The 19008-nt window shown below is 32.1% G+C and overlaps 2 protein-coding genes across 2 annotated transcripts; both read left to right on the top strand.

The window, feature by feature from the left end:
- The first annotated feature begins 6236 nt into the window (after positions 1 to 6236).
- On the top strand, positions 6237 to 10721 carry LOC107609560 (phosphoinositide phospholipase C 4). The gene is made up of 9 exons (XM_016311560.3): positions 6237 to 6836; positions 7535 to 7731; positions 8076 to 8211; positions 8294 to 8527; positions 8627 to 8862; positions 8999 to 9116; positions 9363 to 9515; positions 9601 to 9687; positions 10278 to 10721. Exons 1-9 carry the CDS (start codon positions 6525 to 6527, stop codon positions 10569 to 10571), a joined length of 1767 nt encoding a protein of 588 aa, XP_016167046.1. The 5' UTR covers positions 6237 to 6524; the 3' UTR covers positions 10572 to 10721.
- A 2056-nt stretch (positions 10722 to 12777) lies between these two features.
- On the top strand, positions 12778 to 18178 carry LOC107608057 (phosphoinositide phospholipase C 2-like). The gene is made up of 9 exons (XM_016309946.3): positions 12778 to 13206; positions 13582 to 13778; positions 13901 to 14036; positions 14270 to 14449; positions 14777 to 15006; positions 15100 to 15217; positions 15938 to 16081; positions 16218 to 16304; positions 17837 to 18178. Exons 1-9 carry the CDS (start codon positions 12844 to 12846, stop codon positions 18128 to 18130), a joined length of 1749 nt encoding a protein of 582 aa, XP_016165432.1. The 5' UTR covers positions 12778 to 12843; the 3' UTR covers positions 18131 to 18178.
- The last annotated feature ends 830 nt before the right edge of the window (positions 18179 to 19008 follow it).

Below are 19008 nucleotides of genomic sequence, written 5' to 3'. Positions count from 1 at the left end.
ATCATATTGACCTGTTGGGTCAAGATCTTGTTCTGAGCCAAAATAGCATTCAGAGTATCAACTTCAAGAACTCCTTTCTTCTGAGAAATTCTACTGTGTACATGGTTTCTCTTAGAAGTGTACATGAACTGGTTATTTGCAACCATGTCAGTGAGTTCTCTTGCCTCTTCAGGAATTTTCTTCTAGTGAAATGATCCACCAGCAGAGTTATCCAGTAACATCTTGGATATTTCAAAAAGACCATCATAAAATATGTCTAATGTGGTCCAGTCTGAGATCATGTTGGGAGGGCATAGAGAGATTCACCCTCTTTTTGTCTGAAGGTTTGAACTTCCACCCTAAGTCTGCTCAACTTTTGAGGTGGAAAGAACTTGGTCAAGAATGCATTGACCACCTTCTCCCATGTGTCAAGACTCTCTTTAGGTTGAGAATCTAACCACACTCTAACTCTGTCTCTTACAGCAAAAGAAAATAGCACGATTTTATAGACCTCAGGACTTACTCCATTGGTCTTGACTGTGTTACATATCTACAAGAAGTCAGATATGAATTTATTTGGATCTTCCTTTGGAAGTCCATGGTACTGGCAATTCTGTTGAACTAAAGTAACCAGTTGAGGTTTCAGCTCAAAGCTGTTAGCACTAATGGCAGGAATTGATATGATGCGCCTATAAAAGTCAAAATTGGGTGCAATATAGGCTCCAAGAATCTTTCTTGGTTCTCCTCCACCATTAGCATTGTCTGCCATGTTCTCAACTTTTTGTTCGAAAATCTTTGTGAGATTTCCTCCGGAGTGTTGTGCTCTAAGGCGCCTCTTTAGAGTTCTCTCAGGCTCAGGATCAGGATTAAAGAGAGGTTCTTTATCTCTGTTCTTGCTCATAAACAAGAAGAAGAGAATAGAAAAGAGAAAGTTTGGAAGCTTCTATGTCAAAGCACAGAGAACTCCCAGTGAGATAGGAAGAAGAGTAGAAGAGAAGAATAGAAGAGAAGAGAGATGAAGAATTCGAATAAAGAAGAGAGGATTCAAAAATTAGAAATAGAAAGAGAAACTAGAATTAAAATATTTTTATTTTTATTTATTAATTAATAGAAAATTAAAAGCTAATTAATTAAAAAGATTTGAAAATTAGATAGTGGTTTTCGAAAAAGAAAAGAGAGAAAGAGAGAAGATATTTTCGAAAATTAGAAGGGGGAAGAATTAGTTAGGAGGTTTTGAAAAAGAAGAAAGAGAAATCAAGTAACTAATTAAGAAAGATTTGAAAACAAGATAAGATAGAAGATTAGAAAAGATTTGAATTTAAAATTAGAAGTTAGAAAAGATAAGGTAGAAATTGAAAAGATTTGATAAAGATTTTGAAAAAGAGATAAGATTTAAAATTTGATTTTGAATTTTGAAAAAGTCAACAAGATAAGATAAGTTAGGTAAAAAAGATAAGATAAGGAAGTTAAGAAAGATACGTTTTAAATTAAAAAGATTTGAAATTAAAATAAAAAAGATAGTTTTTAATTAAAAAGATTTGAAATTTAATTTTGAAAGGAAGTTAAGATAAGAAAGAATCAAATTAAAAAGAAAGATTTTAAAAGATTTTAAAAAGATATGATGTTTTTTTAAAAGATTTGATTTTGAAAAGATTTGAATTTGAAATTTAAAACTAAGATGAGATAAGATAATGATTTTGAAATTAAAATTTGAAAATTTTGTTAAAAATTTCAAAAATTAAGGTAAAAAGATAGAAAAGATATTTTTTTATTTTTAAATTTAATGAAGAAAGAGAAAAACAACAAAAAGACACCAAACTTAAAATGTTTAGATCTAAGGACACTACTATGCAAAAATTTCAAAGTAAAACACAAAGAGACACCCCTTACAAATTTTAAGATCAAAACAAGAAGAAAAACAAGAACACTTTGAAGATCAAGAAGAACACTAAGAACAAAACTCAAAGAATTCAAAGAAAACAAAGAACATGCAAAGGACACCAAAATTAAAACTTGACACTAGACTTAAACAAAACACATTATTTTCGAACATTTTTGGAAAAATAAAGATTTTTTAAAAAGTTTTGATTTTTTCGAAAAAAAAGAAGAAAAAGAAAATAAAAGACTCAAACAAAATTAAAAACAATACCTAATCTAAGCAAAAAAATAATCCGTTAGTTTGTTCAAACTCGAACAATCCTCGGCAACGGTGCCAAAAATATGGTGCACGAATTTTCACACTTCGTGCAATTGAACCAGCAAGTGCACTGGGCCGTCTAAGTAATACCTGAGCGAGTCAGGGTCGATCCCACAAGGATTGTTGGCTTGAACCAAACTGTGGTTATCTTGTAAATCTTAGTTAGGCGGATATAAAAGTTGTTGTTGTTGAATGCATAAAAGTAAAATAAAAATGGAATTACTATGTTTGATTATAACCAGTGATAAGAAGATGGTTAACGCTTCAGAGTTGCTTTGTTCTTCTGGATCAACTTGGTCTTATTGTCTACTCCAATTGTGAATGATTTCTTCTATGACAGGCTATATGTGATCAACGCTGGTTTGAGCAGCCGCCAATCTTCCTCCAGTGCTGAACCCCAGGTTTAGTGTGGATCCAGTCTGATTGAGGTGAAGCTCATGCAGTTCATTCCCCTTGATGATCCTACTCAAAACGCCACAGATAAGGTCGAATCTTCCGGATCAGAGAATGCTGCGCCTTGGGTTTTAGCCTTTACCACAAAGACTCTAATCTCCCCATACCTCGGCTGAATTGGTGTCTCGAAAAGTCCCCAACGAAGTCGTGGATTAGCCATCTAAGAGATGTATAATCAAGCTGGTAGTTCAATACTTTCCAGTTACGTAGTCACACGAATCCAATAAGAATACGGGTAGTTGTTAGGCATGCGGTCTTAGAATGAACAACGAAGATACATCTTAGAATAGAGAATCAAACACAAATTGGAAATAGAACAGTAGTACTTTTATTAATCCATAAAACTCAATAGAGCTCCTAGCTTCAACCTAGGAGGTTTAGTGACTCATACTGATAGAGAATACAATGTGAAATTCGAATGGGCAAGGAACCCAAAAGTTCTTAAACAAGGGTGATCTTCTTCTTTAAATACTAAACTAATGATTGGGAATTACAGAAAAAGGGTAAAACAGTCTTTTAGTGTGAAAATTCACTTCTGAGGCCCACTTAGTGAGTGTTTCGGCTGAGCAAAAGAGTAAGCCACGTGCTAGGAAGGATCTAGGGCATTGAACGCCTACTTGGGGGTCCTTCTAGGGCGTTGGACGCTAGTCACTTCTCCCTTGGGCGTTGGACACCAGAATAGCTAGGGCAGATGGCTGGCGTTGAACGCCAATTTTGGGCCTTCAATTCTGAAGCAAAGTATAGAATATTATATATTTCTAGAAAGCTCTGGATGTTAGCTTTCTATAGCCATTGAGAACACTCTATTTAGACTTCTATAACTCTAGAAAAGCTCTTCCGAGTGCAAGGAGGTCAAATCCTGACAGCATCTGCAGCACTTTCTCTGCCTCTAAGTCAGACTTTTGCTCCAGCTCCTCAATTTCAGCCAGAAAATACCTGAAATTGCATAAAAACACACAAAATCATAGTAGAATCCAAAAATATGAACTTTACACTAAGACCTATGAAAATATAATAAAACTTAAATAAAATATACTAAAAAAATGATATCAAAAAGTGTATAAAATATACACTCATCAAAGGCCGTTAGGTGTTCCTGGGATCTTTGGTTCCGTCATACTTCATGTTCGTGGGCTTGTCGAAGCCCTTGGGGAGTTTTGCTCTTAGAATCCTTTCCGTGAAAGGGGTAGCTCCCATTATTACGTGCTCGCTTCTTGTGCATTTGGCTTCCCGGTGTCGTCGATCATCATCCGTGTCACATCGGTGCCCCGGGTCACGGGAGACGCTGTGATCATGCCTCTTGCCATGTCGGCGTTCAAGCGACCTGTTGCACTTGGTCTCGTGGCAAGATCTTGATCTGGAGGTAGCGTGGCTTCCGTTCTCTGTGTGGTGCCTTTCCTTGGTTGTAACTCGACCTTTGAGTTCTTGCACTTGGAGGCAGAGGTCTTGGATTATTTGAGCCGCCTTTTCTCCTAGGTTGTCAGGAGCTCGTGGTTCGATGATGGTCTGACCGTTCTCCTTCGGCTGTGGAGGGGTTGGCTGGTGAACGACGCTTGCTATCCTCCCCTGGGTTGGGGGTGTAGGTTCCCGGTGCTCGGGGGTTGGGCTCCTTGTTTGTGAGTTATGGTGGTGGCTTGGGGATTGCTCCTTGTTTGTCATGCCGCCACGACGTTGTAGGTCCCTACAGATGGCGCTAATGTACTGGAGGCTTCCGGTACGGGGACCATCGAGTTGGAACGGTTGCCAGATCGTCTGACTGGAGCAATGGGGGGTGGTACCTGCAAAGACACTCTAACGCTCAAGTCAGAATGGACTTAAGAGGTGTAAGGTGTGTGGAATGAATTACGTATCTGAGGGGGCCTAGAGCTCTCCTTTATATAGTTTGTGGAAGTTATCTTATCTTATCTTATTTGGCTAAGATAAGGGAGGTATTTGAATTTGAATGTTGGTTAGGAGGTCTAGTGGGCCGGTTTTTAGACCTTCTAGAAGATGGAAGCGGGCCGAACCCGGATAGTCGGATTCGGAGTCTACGGATGCGGGATCCGGGAGTCGGATCCGTAACAACCAGCATTTAAATATGACACTTTAATAAATATAAATATGTAAAAGTTTTACTGAAACTTATTAAAATTATCACAAGTAAATATTAAAAATATTTTAGGTAAAACGTGACGTTAAATATTTATGAAGTAGAGAATAAAAAATTGTTTAAATTTTTTAATATATTCAACAACGAACAACAACAACAAAAAAGTCTTATCCTATTAGGTAGGGTCAGTTACATGGATCAAACGATATCATTGTGTTTTATTATGTATTTATGTCTCCAATGAGACTATTAACACACAAATCTTATTTTTCTCTATCATTCACCATATGTTCATCTTTCATCTCATCTACCCTCCTAACTGGATGCTCTGCTGATTTTTTTTAACATGTTCAAACCACTTGAGATGAAATTTTACCATCTTTTTTATAATATGCGCTACTATAACTTTCTCTCTATATCTTTACTATTTATTTTGTCTATACGTGTGTGGCTGTGTATCAATTTCAACATCTTCATCTTTGACACACTTAATTTATGTTCATGTTCATTTTTTGTCGTTCAATATTCTATTTCATATAATATAGCCGATCTAATAGTGATAAAATTTCTCTTTTAATATACCTAATCTATGAAAAATATATAATTTTTTTATAATTTTTAATAGTATATTTTCCTTGATAACAAATACCCTAATATGATAATTAAAAAATGAAACAAAGTACTGTTAACTAATAAGGTAATAATGTGACCTTTTTTTTTTGTATAGAAGGAAAAATAGTGATATACTTTAACATTAGCATTTTTAGTGTTTTTAAAAAATGTGAAAGGTACATAAATCGGAGGGTTCGATTTCTATACCTCAAATTTTTTAAATTTTTTACAGAAATCTCTCGGTCCATTTTTTGTACCTCTCACAAATCAGACGGTCCAATTTCTGTACCTCTCACAAATCAGATGGTTCGATTTCTACTTCTTTAATTAAATGATTTCACATTTGAAAATAACACCTCATTAATCCACATTTCAAAAGAACACCATTGCTACTCCAATATAAAAAAACAAAAAGTGTAATAATGTTACATATTCACGTATTATTTTATTTCTTTATATGAAAATGTGCGTTTGTGCGGTGTGCCTATTATTTCATGGGAACTTTTTGTTTTTAATATTGAAGTGACAATGGTGTTTTTTTTATGTGAATAGTTATGGTGTTATTTTCAAATATAGAACCGTTTAATTAGAGAAGTATAAATTAAATTGTCTGATTTGTAGAAGTACAAAAATTAGACCATCTAATTTGTATTAAAAAAATTAAAAAATTTGAGATACAAAAATTAGACCCTCCAATTTATGTACCTTCTGCAATTTTAAAAAATACCAAAAATTATAATATTAGAATATATCAATATTTTTATTTCTCTACCAACAAAAAAAAATTAAAAAGGGGCCAGTTCATGGTGTCCCAGCCTGCTCGTGGGACAACCCTCTCCTTTTCCTTCAATTATATGACATCTCATCTCACATAAATAAAGTGAAATATACCATGCAAAATTATTCACATTAAGTGCATGATTAAATTATGTTATAAACTAGTACTACAACAATGCACTACCAATATAAGAAGACAAAAAGACGACCTAGATTCTCCCAAGTCAAACAAGAAAAATTTTCCTATTGATACATTACAAGTCCATGATTTATATTTTATATACACATAAAATCGCTGGAAATAATTCACATCTTTGAACAAAATTAATTGCTGGAACCTACACCTTGAAACAAATCACATTGTCTTTTCAACTCTCTTCCTGAAAGAGTAGAAGCACTATAAACAAATTAAAGACAATGGGGAGCTACCGCGTGTGCGTGTGCTTCCAGCGGCGATTCAAGGTGGCGGAGGCCGAGCCGCCGTCCGACGTCAAGGAGCTCTTTCAGAAATACTCCGACGGCGGGGCCCACATGACGCCGGACAACTTCCGCCGCTTCTTGGCCGAGGTTCAAGGTGATGACGTGTCCCTCATTGAGCACCAGAACGTGGTGGAGCAAGTTCTCCATAAGCGCCACCATATAACCAAGTTCGCAAGGCACAACCTCACACTCGATGATTTCCATTACTTCCTCTTCTCCACTGAGTTCAACCCTCCCATCGGATCTAAGGTATCAAACTTGAGATCTATAAAATTGAGTTTCGGGAAATTTAAGTGAATTCTCGACGTTGATATATCTTTCTTTTTCCCTCTCTCTTACTCTTTTTTGTGTTTGATGTTTGTTTGACTCGTGACTAAGCACATTTTAGCAGTGTTTTGCTGATTTATTTTTTCTTCTTTTTTAGACTGGAGCAGTGTTTTGCTGACTATTTTGGTTGAAAATGAAAGCTTTGGATTGGATCTAGTTGCTACTTTTTTTTCTTTTTTGTCGTTTTTTTCTAGAATCAGGAAAACTCATACATGATCAGGTGTTCTAGCTCTCCTTTATTACCACTCAAAATTCAGTGAAAAATAAGAATGATGATTGAATTGAACTAGTTGTATGACAATTTGGCAAAACTCTGGCTAGCATTTTTCTCTTAATTAATTGTTATACTATATTATTATCATTATTCAAGATGAAGGAAGGAAATTGAAATGCAATTCTTCACGGCATTATTGTGCTTATGATACCTTGATTTAATTGGTAATTAGATGGGAAAGACATGTTAATTAACGCAATGATACAGAGAAAATCTTTATTTCATGAACAATGCAAGTTTCATTGCAGGAATGAAGAGTCTCATACTTTCATTAGCAATGTGGTTTATTATGTGAAGAATTCAACACTATAACAAGGTTTAACTTCTAGATTTTGCCATTGTTTAGGTTAATCAGGATATGTCGGCTCCATTGTCCCACTATTTTATATACACTGGCCACAACTCCTATCTCACTGGAAATCAACTAAGCAGCGATTGCAGTGATGTGCCCATTATAAAGGCCTTGAATCGGGGCGTTAGAGTGGTGGAACTTGATATATGGCCCAATTCCACAAAAGATGATGTGCTTGTTTTGCATGGAAGGTATTCAATTTTTTTGACAGAGCAAAGCATTGTTACTCTTGATGTATCCTTTGGCTATGCATCTATATCATGGGATGATGTGAGGATGAAAGTTTAATGCATAAATGAAATTTGCATTCTGATCTCTTTCCCTTTGAGAAATTCATTGGTGTGGCTATGGAAGCTCATGGTGAGCATTCTCCTTATTAAGAGTAAAAAGGTTAAATAGAAGGTCAAACAAGATATTGTCTTTGGAACTATTATATATATATATATAGTAGTCGATACTTGATTCCAAATTTGTGCATAATTTCATAGATATGGTTTCTAGAAGATTCCTAAGTACCTTAAACCTGTTTATATAGGACATTGACAACTCCTGTTGAGCTAATTAAATGTTTGAAATCAATTAAAGAACATGCTTTCGCTGCATCTCCATACCCAGTCATAATAACACTGGAAGACCATCTTACACCAGACCTTCAAGCTAAGGTTGCTCAGGTAATATTTAATGTCTTAAAGGAGTAAGTCACTGTGTTTGATCTAGCTTTTGAACTGAATCATAATGCTATTTTGATGTTAGATGCTTACTAAAACATTTGGAGATATGTTGTTTTGTCCAAATCATGAAACTCTGAAAGAGTTTCCTTCCCCCGAAGAATTGAAGGGTCGGATCTTGATCTCAACAAAGCCTCCAAAGGAGTACGCTGAAACTGTCAAGGAGAATAATTCCTTTAAATCAGAAAAATCAAAGGATTCTGATGACGATGAATGGGGGAAGGAGGTCTCAACAAAAAATCAAAATGAAAATGATGTGGTGAGCTTGGAATCGCACTTTTAAAGTGTTCTCCATTTTGTCAATACACCAATCTCCATTTCCTTGTGTCTTCTAAGACTTAATTCTATTTCCTTATAGGGTGATTCTGATCCAAATCAACACAGCGAAGATGATGCCGTCGATGATTTAGCTCCTGAGTTATGCTCATCTGAAGCTCCTAGTTATAAGCATCTCATCGCTATTCATGCTGGAAAACCGAAGGGTACTACTCTGAAGGACGCATTAAAAGTTGAAAATGATAAAGTTAGACGACTTAGCTTAAGTGAACAAGCTCTTGAAAAGGCTACTGAGTCACTTGGAACTGATCTTATTAGGTAAGAGTAATATAAGGTTTCTTTACAAATATCAGTAATATTCTACCATTATATCCAAATGATCTGCTACTTCTATTCCAATTTCCAGAAAATTCTTCAACAATATGTCTATAAGGATTTCGATTTTGTATAACAGATTCACCCAGAAGAACTTTTTGAGGGTGTACCCCAAGGGTACAAGGTTCAATTCCTCTAACTACAAGCCAATGATTGGCTGGATGCATGGTGCTCAAATGGTTGCATTCAACATGCAGGTTTTAATTTTCGTTCCATTTTCTGTCCTTTATTCTGGATCATGACATATAAAATGCGCTTTTGAGTCTTAGAATTTTTTATGTTTAATTTTTACTAGTTTGTTTGTTTTGTAAATTTTGACTTACAATGTTTTTTGATTCGTATTGATGGATTGATCAATCCTTTCCTTTCATATTGTCTCATTCTTCAAGCTATAAAACTCTATAAACTGTAAACATTAGACTGATCGTTAGTTCTGATGGCAGGGATATGGCAGAAATTTATGGTTGATGCATGGAATGTTTAGATCCAACGGAGGATGTGGTTATGTGAAAAAGCCAGAGTTTCTTATGAATGTAGGTCCAAATAATGAGGTATTCAATCCAAAAGATGATTTGCCAGTGAGAAAAACTCTAAAGGTAAGGATTCTATCAAACTGTGAGAAACACAAAAGTTAGCAATGTGCAGTTTTCATATTGTTTTTAATTTAATCTCATTGGATAGGTGAAAGTATATCTCGGAGATGGATGGCGTATGGACTTTAAACAAACTCATTTCGACACTTATTCTCCGCCAGATTTTTATGCCAGGGTGAGAATTTTTCTTTTCTTTCTTTTTATTTGTCCTCAACTTCAGGGTAAGCCTGCGATTTGAAAGATGCTATCTTGTGACTTGAAGTTCACATATTTTAGTTTTGGAAATAGGATCTCTGCTTGTGACGGGTAAAAGCTGCACGGATTTACCCTCGCCAAACTTTATATATATCTAGGACACTTGCGCATTAAGCTGCCCTATTATCCTTGGTTTACAGTATAACTCCTTATAAACCAATGTTGGTTGTCCTTTGTTATATTTTAGCAATATTGATTGTGTAACATGTTTGTGTTATTTGTGTAAGCTAGTATATATTAGCTAATCTCAAGATAGAAAATATTCTATGTAATATTGACAGAAAGTACATGAGTGTTAATGCAATGTTCTTAGGGTAATGATATAGTCTTCTAATAATCTTCCTACTCATCATTCTAATACCAAATTAAAAGAAAAAACAGATGTATTCATTCAATCATTTTTCTTCAAATAGTGGAATTTAATGTATTCTTTCTCTCTTTAGTAATTAGGAGCATGTTTAGAAGGATAGATTAAGAGGATAAATCATTTTTCACATTCTTTACTTGCAGGTTGGTATAGCTGGGGCGCCGGCAGATCAGATAATGAAGAAAACAAAGATCATAGAAGATAATTGGATACCTACTTGGGAAGAAGAATTCACATTCCCTTTAAGAGTTCCAGAACTTGCATTGCTGAGAGTTGAAGTGCATGAATATGACATGTCTGAAACGGATGATTTTGCAGGCCAAACTTGCTTACCAGTTGCTGAACTAAAGCAAGGGATCCGTGCAGTTCCACTCTATGACCGCAAAGGGGAGAAGTATAACTCAGTTAGGCTTCTCATGCGATTTGAGTTCATCTAAGATATTGTTTTGTACTTAGGAATTTTTTTTTTTTCATTTTAATGTAAAAATGAAAAATGCTACAATTGACTTGTTTGATAGTTTAATTATGTATGGGTTTGATTCACACATTTGATGAAAAGGAATTATTTTTCTTAGTTTTGTTTTTCCAAGAGGACAATTATGTCGATGTAATAAATCATGTGAGAGGCACATGATCGCTAACCGAAGGTCTATTTTGTTAACTGAGCTTGAGCATAAACCTTTTTTAGGTGCATTTCTCTTGCTATGGCCGACACTAGCAAAAAAGAGTTACGAAATAGAAATATAAAAAATGGAACGATAAATAAAAATAATAGACTCAGTATGTTAACATAAGATTTTTAGAATCCGAAGAAGGATATCAATGTAAAGTTGTGTCCCAATGTGAACTTTAGTCCCAATGTAATGATGAATTTTGATAGGATGTTGAGTTGTAATGTGATTGATTAGCCTCAATATGATGAAATTGACGACGAATTCTAGTGTTATTAATGTATATTATTCTAAATTCTTTTTTTGTTGATAAATTAATATTTTTGGATTATAATTTCTAAAAATGTAATTTTAAACATTAAATAATATTTCCCAAGTTAAAACAGCCTCCTAATTGACCCACAAGTGAGGGTTTGCTTCAAATTTGTTTTGCTATGAGATGTCAAATCCCTTTTTCACCTATGTACTCAATGTGAATGTTTATCTTACTTCAAGTAGCTAGCTTTACCCCTGCATTACAATGAATATTCCTAACGTTAAGTTTGAAGATAAAATTATTGCCCCTTTAGAGAGGGTTTCTATATTAGTTATCTATACACTTTCCATGGAATTGAATCAAATAATAAAGAACAATAACCCAAATTGAGTTTGAAGATAAAATCTTAATTGGTTTAAGTGACACTATTTTTATAAGTAAAATTCTAACCGTTATAAATAAAAACACTAGTGTTAAAATTAAAAGAATTTTAATAAGTCACCCCAAGCTAACATAAATTACTCAAAGTCAAATAAGTTCAAACTAAAGGTGATCTAAATAATAATCCATGTGTGAAAAATTGAAATTATAATCAAACTTTAAATATAATCTTTTATATTTGTAGTAGAATTAAAAAAAAAAGAGTCTAGTATTTCAGTATCAACTTGGTATATGAACTAGGAATCAGGAAAAACTGCAGGGATATGAATATGATGCTCCTGTTGTTATGTTGTACATTTTCAAGTTTTTACTAGGCGTGGCCGCAAAGAAACAGTGTTCTTTTCTTTTCTTTTTTGGTTTTTTAAATCATTTTACTCCTCTTAGTTCTTATTATAAATAAGACTATAAGTAGTTGCATTCAACTATTTGAGATTCTCTACTAAAAAAAATTGTCTTATTCAATATTAAATTATTGTATAAACCAGACTTGAATTTGCGACTATTTATTAAAGAGACTATCCTAACAAGTTATGCATTTGTAGATGACATTTATCTCTACGAAATGTTGTTTATATTTTTATTTAATCATATACAAATTCAATAGTTGTTATTTGAGCATTTCTTAGAGTATAGTACTGCATAAGCATATTTTTATCATATATTTTCTGATTTTTTTTATAGAAGATTTAGATTTATAAGAATAATTAATTTTTTAGTTTGACCAATTTGTAGACCATAAAATATTTCGGAACTTAAATATTAATTTTAAGTTTACATTATATAAATTATCGTAAATTTTTTTTACTAAATGGTCGTCATTTCTAATTTGAAACAATTATTATATTATAATTATTGTCCCAAAAATATTAATATTTCCTAAATTTTTTTAATCGTATTTTTTTTATTTCTCTATAGTATCTTACTATTTTTTAATTTGACAAATCAAAGACTAATCTATTAAAAATCTGAACTCTATTTAAAAATTCACCATTCAACAATAAATTGTATATAACGCAAATATATTTCTCTAGTAGTATATTTTCATCCCTAATTGTATATATATAACTGTTGGTTTAAAAAAAAATCATGTTGTACATACAATTAATACAAGTCCATGCTTCTAATTTAATTTAATTTGTGATCCTTGTATTATAACCATCTTCAAGCAATCTCTTCCTTGCTTAAAGAGATAAAGTTAAACAAAAACAAGTATGCTTTTTTGCACATATTGCAATAGTATAAATTCTCATTTTACACTAAGCAATTCAACAATTCCTGACAGATTAAAAACCTCAAACTTGTTTCCATCTTTTGTGTAGATTAAATTAAACAATAACAATAATGGGTTCATCAGGAGCTAGTTTGGGATCTAGCTCTTGGAGAAAACCGAAGCACCAACAACACTTCCAAGTGTGCTTTTGTTTCAAGAGGATATTCAAGCTTAAGGTGTCAGAACCGCCAGAGGAAATCCGAAGTATCTTTGAGAAGTTCTCGGAAAACAACAATGGCACGGTGATGAGTGTTGATGGGCTCTACAGATTCTTGGTTCGGTTCCAAGGAGAAAGGGATTGTGATGATACAAAACACAAGGCTCAAGCTATATTTGATAGTCACAAGCATCTCTTCTTGTTCCAAAGGAAAGGCTTTCATCTTGATGCATTCTTTCGCTATCTCTTAGGTGATGATAATGCCCCTCTTCTTCAGGTAATAATATACATGCTTTTAACTACACTTTAAATTTTAATTAGTTTAGTATGAAAATATATAAATATATCATAAAATTTTTTGACTTGTCTCGATATAAATTAGTTAAAAATGCTAAAATTATCTTCTTTTTTTTAATTTAATTCTAAAAAATACAAATAAAAGTAAAAATAATTCTAAAAAATACAAGACACTAGTATTTTCTTAATAACTAAACACATGTTTTTTGTTTTGTTAATTAAAAAATAATTTAAATAAACAATTACTTAATAATAATAATTTTATTTTGTTTGGTGTATGAATAATGTTTTTTCTTATTTTTTTTCATTATTCTTCCTAACACTTTATGATCTATGATGTGTTTTGCACTTCCAGGTTGGTCATGACATGAGAAGCCCACTGGCCCATTATTTCTTATACACGGGCCATAACTCCTACTTAACAGGTAATCAATTTAGTAGTAATAGCAGTACTGCCCCAATTATAAAGGCACTCAAGAAAGGTGTTAGAGTCATCGAACTTGATTTGTGGCCTAACTCCACTGGTAAATCTGTTGAAGTTCGTCATGGAGGGTATGCAATTTTCTTTACTTTTCATTCATATATAATATGAATATATAATTATTGACAATAATGCACCTCACACTAAATTATGATTTATATTATTGTTTATTTGGAGCCGTATATTATGACAGGACTATAACTAGTCCGGTGAAACTGAGAGCTTGTTTGAAAGCAATTAAAGAATATGCATTTTATGCTTCTAAGTATCCTGTTGTTATAACTTTTGAAGACCATATAAAACCACCTCTCCAAGCTAAAGTTGCCAAGGTATTATTTAATTACTATCGTTATTTTCATGAGAAATTTTTAGGGCTAGCAAATTTTAATATTTTTTGTTATTATTTAACTATAATATTAAATTGAGACTCACAGCAAATAGAGTCTATATTTTATCCAATACTATAGCTGTATCAATGTCATGTGTCTCACAAATATTAAGTATAGATAATATTTTTCTTATTTAATATGTTTAAGTGGAAATAGATTTCAAATGTATGTAGATGGTGAATGGCATATTTGGGGACATGCTGTATCGCCCTTCTTCAGAACACATTATGAATAAGTTCCCATCTCCAGAATCATTGAAGGAAAAGATTCTAATTTCAACCAAACCACCAGAAACTCCTGAAGAAGATCAAGAGCACAACGAAGAAAGATCATCTGAAATCAACTACTATATGGTACGGTAAATATTCCATTTGTCTTTCAGAAATATCATTTTACTAATTTTATCTTATGTATTAATTTTGATGCACTGAACCGTTTAAAACATTTTATATTTATATTATTATTTTAGATGATTATTTATGTGATCAATATACAATGTAATTATTTTTATTAACATAACATTAGATATAAAGTAAAATTTATCAAAAAATAATCAATAAAAAAAATAATTATCTTTGTTGACATAATATTATGTAATTTAATGTATATATAAAATTATTTTATATTTAAAATTATATATTAAAAAATTTTATTTTTTGATATTTTTTATTTTTTTCCAGATACGATATAATTCAGATGACAATGATGAAAATGAAGATGAAGACAAAGACAAAAGTGAGGATGAAGAGAATAATGCTCTAGAATATAGGGATATAATCTCAATTCATGCGGGGAAACCAAAAGGTGGGTCAGGGAACTTGTTCATTAGTCATGAAAAAGTAAGGCGTCTAAGCTTGAGCGAGGACCAGCTTGAGGAAATTGCTAAAACAAGGGCAACAGAAATTGTCAGGTCGTGAATAACACTTTTCTTATGATTATTCTTGAATATAAAACTTTAATTATATCGTTAATTAAAGATGTTAATCCGTAAATATGCTTTCAGATTCACCCAAAAGAATCTGCTTAGGATATATCCAAGGGGCACGCGTGTGGACTCATCTAATTACAATCCCATGGTTGGATGGATGCATGGAGCTCAGATGGTAGCCTTTAATATGCAGGTTACAATTAATTTCCAATTTTTCTTCATTTGCAAAATTATAATCACAAAACAAGAATTTTGTTATTATGTTTTTATTACATTATCGGTTTTATTTTTACATACTAATAATACTAAATTATATGCTTTTCAGTTTTTATCGATCAAAATCATTAATTGAAAAATGAGATAATGGTCTCTTTTAATCTTAAAAATTTTCAACACTTATTAGTTACTATCAAAATGTTCATCACTATAAGTATATGGTAATTGATTTGATAATTAATTTTTTGTGTCGGTGGATTTGTTTTATTTTTCAAACAAACAATCACAAATCGGAGGTCCGATTTATGTTTTCGAAAATAAAAAAATTTTTAATGTTAAAATCGAACCGTCCGATTTTTATTTTTAAAAATAAAAAAAAATAAAAAATACAAATCGAACTTTTCGATTTGTAGTTTATTTTTTTCTTCAAACAAATCGGACCCTACGATTCGTAGTTTATTTTTTTTAAACAAATTGGACCTTCAATTTGAACAAATACCAATAAAAAAATACAATATAAAAAAAATATCTAATCTTCTAATAACAATATATTACACATATATTTAATCAATATAAAAAAAAATAGCCGCGATATAAAGTACCCGCCTATGCGCCTATGTGTACGTGTGGGCATAATATTTTCAAATGACTAATTAATTGATGTCCACCAATTTCTTTTATGTATATATTTTTCCAGGGACATGGGCACTTGCTTAGGATGATGGAAGGAATGTTCAGAGCAAATGGTGGGTGTGGCTATGTCAAGAAACCAAATATCTTGTTGGATGAGAACGAGGTCTTTGATCCTAGTGCATTTAGACTACCTAAAAAACATCTGCAGGTCATTGAATTATTGAAGTGTGAATATCTATCTACAGTTTTATTCAACATTTTTTGTGCTTTCTATAATTATTTAACCACCTCTAATTTTTATTATCGATGACTTTAATAGTTTAATTTATGATATTAATAAGCAGGTTATGGTGTACATGGGTGAAGGTTGGCGTTCAGAATTTTCCCCAACACACTTTGATTTATATTCTCCTCCTGACTTCTGTGTAGAGGTAAATATTATATATTGTTTAGAAACTAAAAAAAATGATAAAAATTGGACCATAGATATAGTGAAAAGATGAAGATTCTTTTTGATAAAAAAATTAAATATTTATTTATGAGAATATGTTATTTTATTTTTATTGATTTTTTTAAAATAAATTATACACTTCTCTTTATTTTTTTTCACACAAACATCTCTTTAACCTAGAATTGTCCAGATCATAAACCACAAAACAAATGTATATATATTTCATCAATTAGCATCGTATTAGATGGATCGGAGTCACGCACTCTGAAGTTATATTAAATGTCTATACACCTTGTGAATAATTATAAATATAGGTTTTCTTGACCTAGTTTTCTGAAATAATTAAGTTATTACATCCATTATACAATTCTATTAGGTCACTTTTATATATAATGATAATAACTATGAAACTAGTTATTTATCGATCAATATTAATTAACTTTTTAAAATTTTATTTTTAATTCATAATAACATTCAAATAAACATTAAAAAAACACACCAGAAAAATATCTAAAATTCCACTAAAAATAACATCCAAATTAAAAATAGAATAATAATCTATGAAATTATTTATTTAGTTTAAACATCCAAAATTTAAAAAAAATTCTAAACGTAAGATACATCCAAAAATTCTCAACATATCTTAGTGAACATTCAAAATTTAAAACAACAGAACATTTAATTTGAGAGGAAGAGGAAGAAAGGGTGTTGAGATGCAGGAAAAGCGGAAGATAGAGAGTGGCCGAAGAAGAAGAGCACATTGTATCTTCACAATTGTTGGGTGATTTTAAAAAGGGAAAATACGAGGAACCAATAGAATATTTGTACAATATGTACAATGGAAGTTTAATGAGTATTAGAGATATAAGTATTAGTGTTACCTTTAAACTTTTGGAATGAGTGGTATCATGACATGGTATTAAAATTCTAGATCCGAAAAGTCAAGAGTGCCATCAGCGAGACTCTTTTAAAAAATATTGACTCTTCATATTTTCTCATTGAGTGAAACAAATGCTACGTCCAACATTCTCTTGTTCAATATAATAAATAATAGGAAGGGTAAAATAATACCGAAGGTAAAATATGAATAAATTTATTAAAAATTTTAAAAATATTTTTAAATTTTATTTTATTTAAATTTTATTCTAAAAATCTTTTATTTATATTAAATTTATTATTAATGATTAATTTTTTTAAAAAAATTATAACTAAATAATTTTATAAGAATAACTTTTAACACAAATAAATCAGACATATTTATTATGCATCATTGTCTTAAATTTTTTAAAAATTTAAATTATGCATCATTGTCTTAAATTTTTTAAAAATTTAGCTATTAAAGATATATCTAATATAAATAAAAAATTTTTAAAATAAAATTAAAACAAAATAAAATGTAAAATTATTTTTAAAATTTTTAACAAATTTTAAGAATAACAAATAAAACCTCCAATCTAATTAATTAGCCTAACTTTTAGGGTTAAGTGCTAATACATTAAGTTTATGGTGCAGCTTCGTATCTATGGTGTCCCAGCAGATGAAAGTACAAAAGAAACAATGACAATGGAAGATGAGTGGGTACCTGTATGGAACCAAGAATTTATCTTCCCATTAACGGTTCCGGAATTGGCACTCTTATACATCAAAGTGGTCGAACATGACTTCAAAGGAAAAAATGATTTTGCAGGAGAAACATGTTTGCCTGTTTCTGAGTTAAGACAAGGCATTCGTTCGATTCGTTTGTGTAACAAAAAAGGTGAACCTTATAAGCATGTAAGGCTTCTTATGCGATTCCAATTTATATAAAAACAATAACAACAAAATAACAATGATGGTTCTATAATAGAAGTTGAAGTTGCATTGTGTGTGTGCGAGAGAGATGCTGCTTATATATGCATTATTAATTATATACTTCATGAGTTTGCCTCTTTGATTGGGTACTCATGTTCGTTTATGAATTTAATTTCTCCATAGACTTGCTTGATTCTGGTGGGAAGGTAACAAACCTTTTTGACAATTATTTTGAGGATAATACTGATAATGATGACAAATTGATAATAATTATGGTTCTAAAAATTAGACCGGATCAATTAGTTGAACTGGTCCAATCATAAATTGGCAGTTCAAATAGTTTGGTTTGCATCGTAAAATTGTTGCCTTTAAAATTGGAAGCGAATAGTTAAACTGGCCGGTCGGACCGGATTGAGAATCGGCTTATTCTCCTAAAATGACGGCGTTTCGTTTACAACCCAAAAAAAAGAAACACTTTAGTAGTGCTGAGCCAAGCCCCTTCTCTCCTTCTCCAGAAGCCAGAACTCAACCTCAAGTCCTCAACCAAAGAAGAAGTTAAAAATCCTAGCCTCTGGCGTCGTTCATCCGTTCATCCGTCGAACCATTGTCGTCGTCTATCGTACGCCAGGGCTTCTCTCTTCGTCCTATTCTCTGCGTCTCCAATCTTTGCTCTCTTCTTCTGCGAGCTCGACCCATCCGTCGTCTTCATCTGCTTGCCGTTGTGCGGTCAGCGTTGTCCGTCGCAACAACGTACTCTGTGTAGAGCCCCAGACTTCGAAGGTCAGTTCACTGCTTACTTCTTCTACGTTTTTTTATGCCCTGTTCAATGATTATTTGATTACTGATTATTGATTATTGAAGATCTTGTAATAATTGATTATTGAATGTCTTTT

This window comes from Arachis ipaensis, chromosome B7, assembly GCF_059453495.1.
Source record: "Arachis ipaensis isolate K30076 ecotype BB chromosome B7, ASM5945349v1, whole genome shotgun sequence".
NCBI classification, from domain to species: Eukaryota; Viridiplantae; Streptophyta; class Magnoliopsida; order Fabales; family Fabaceae; genus Arachis; species Arachis ipaensis.
Note: the sequence above shows the minus strand (reverse complement) of the source record. Positions and strands in the feature narration are given on the sequence as shown.

Excerpts from the sequence above, each read along its gene's own strand:
- LOC107609560 (XM_016311560.3), top strand. The coding sequence starts at position 6,525 with ATGGGGAGCTACCGCGTGTGCGTGTGCTTCCAGCGGCGATTCAAGGTG. Across the intron at positions 8,528-8,626 it reads ATCAAAATGAAAATGATGTG|GGTGATTCTGATCCAAATCA; the intron begins GTGAGCTTGGAA and ends ATTTCCTTATAG. Across the intron at positions 8,863-8,998 it reads CTTGGAACTGATCTTATTAG|ATTCACCCAGAAGAACTTTT; the intron begins GTAAGAGTAATA and ends TTTGTATAACAG.
- LOC107608057 (XM_016309946.3), top strand. The coding sequence starts at position 12,844 with ATGGGTTCATCAGGAGCTAGTTTGGGATCTAGCTCTTGGAGAAAACCG. Across the intron at positions 15,007-15,099 it reads AGGGCAACAGAAATTGTCAG|ATTCACCCAAAAGAATCTGC; the intron begins GTCGTGAATAAC and ends ATATGCTTTCAG. Across the intron at positions 16,082-16,217 it reads TACCTAAAAAACATCTGCAG|GTTATGGTGTACATGGGTGA; the intron begins GTCATTGAATTA and ends ATTAATAAGCAG.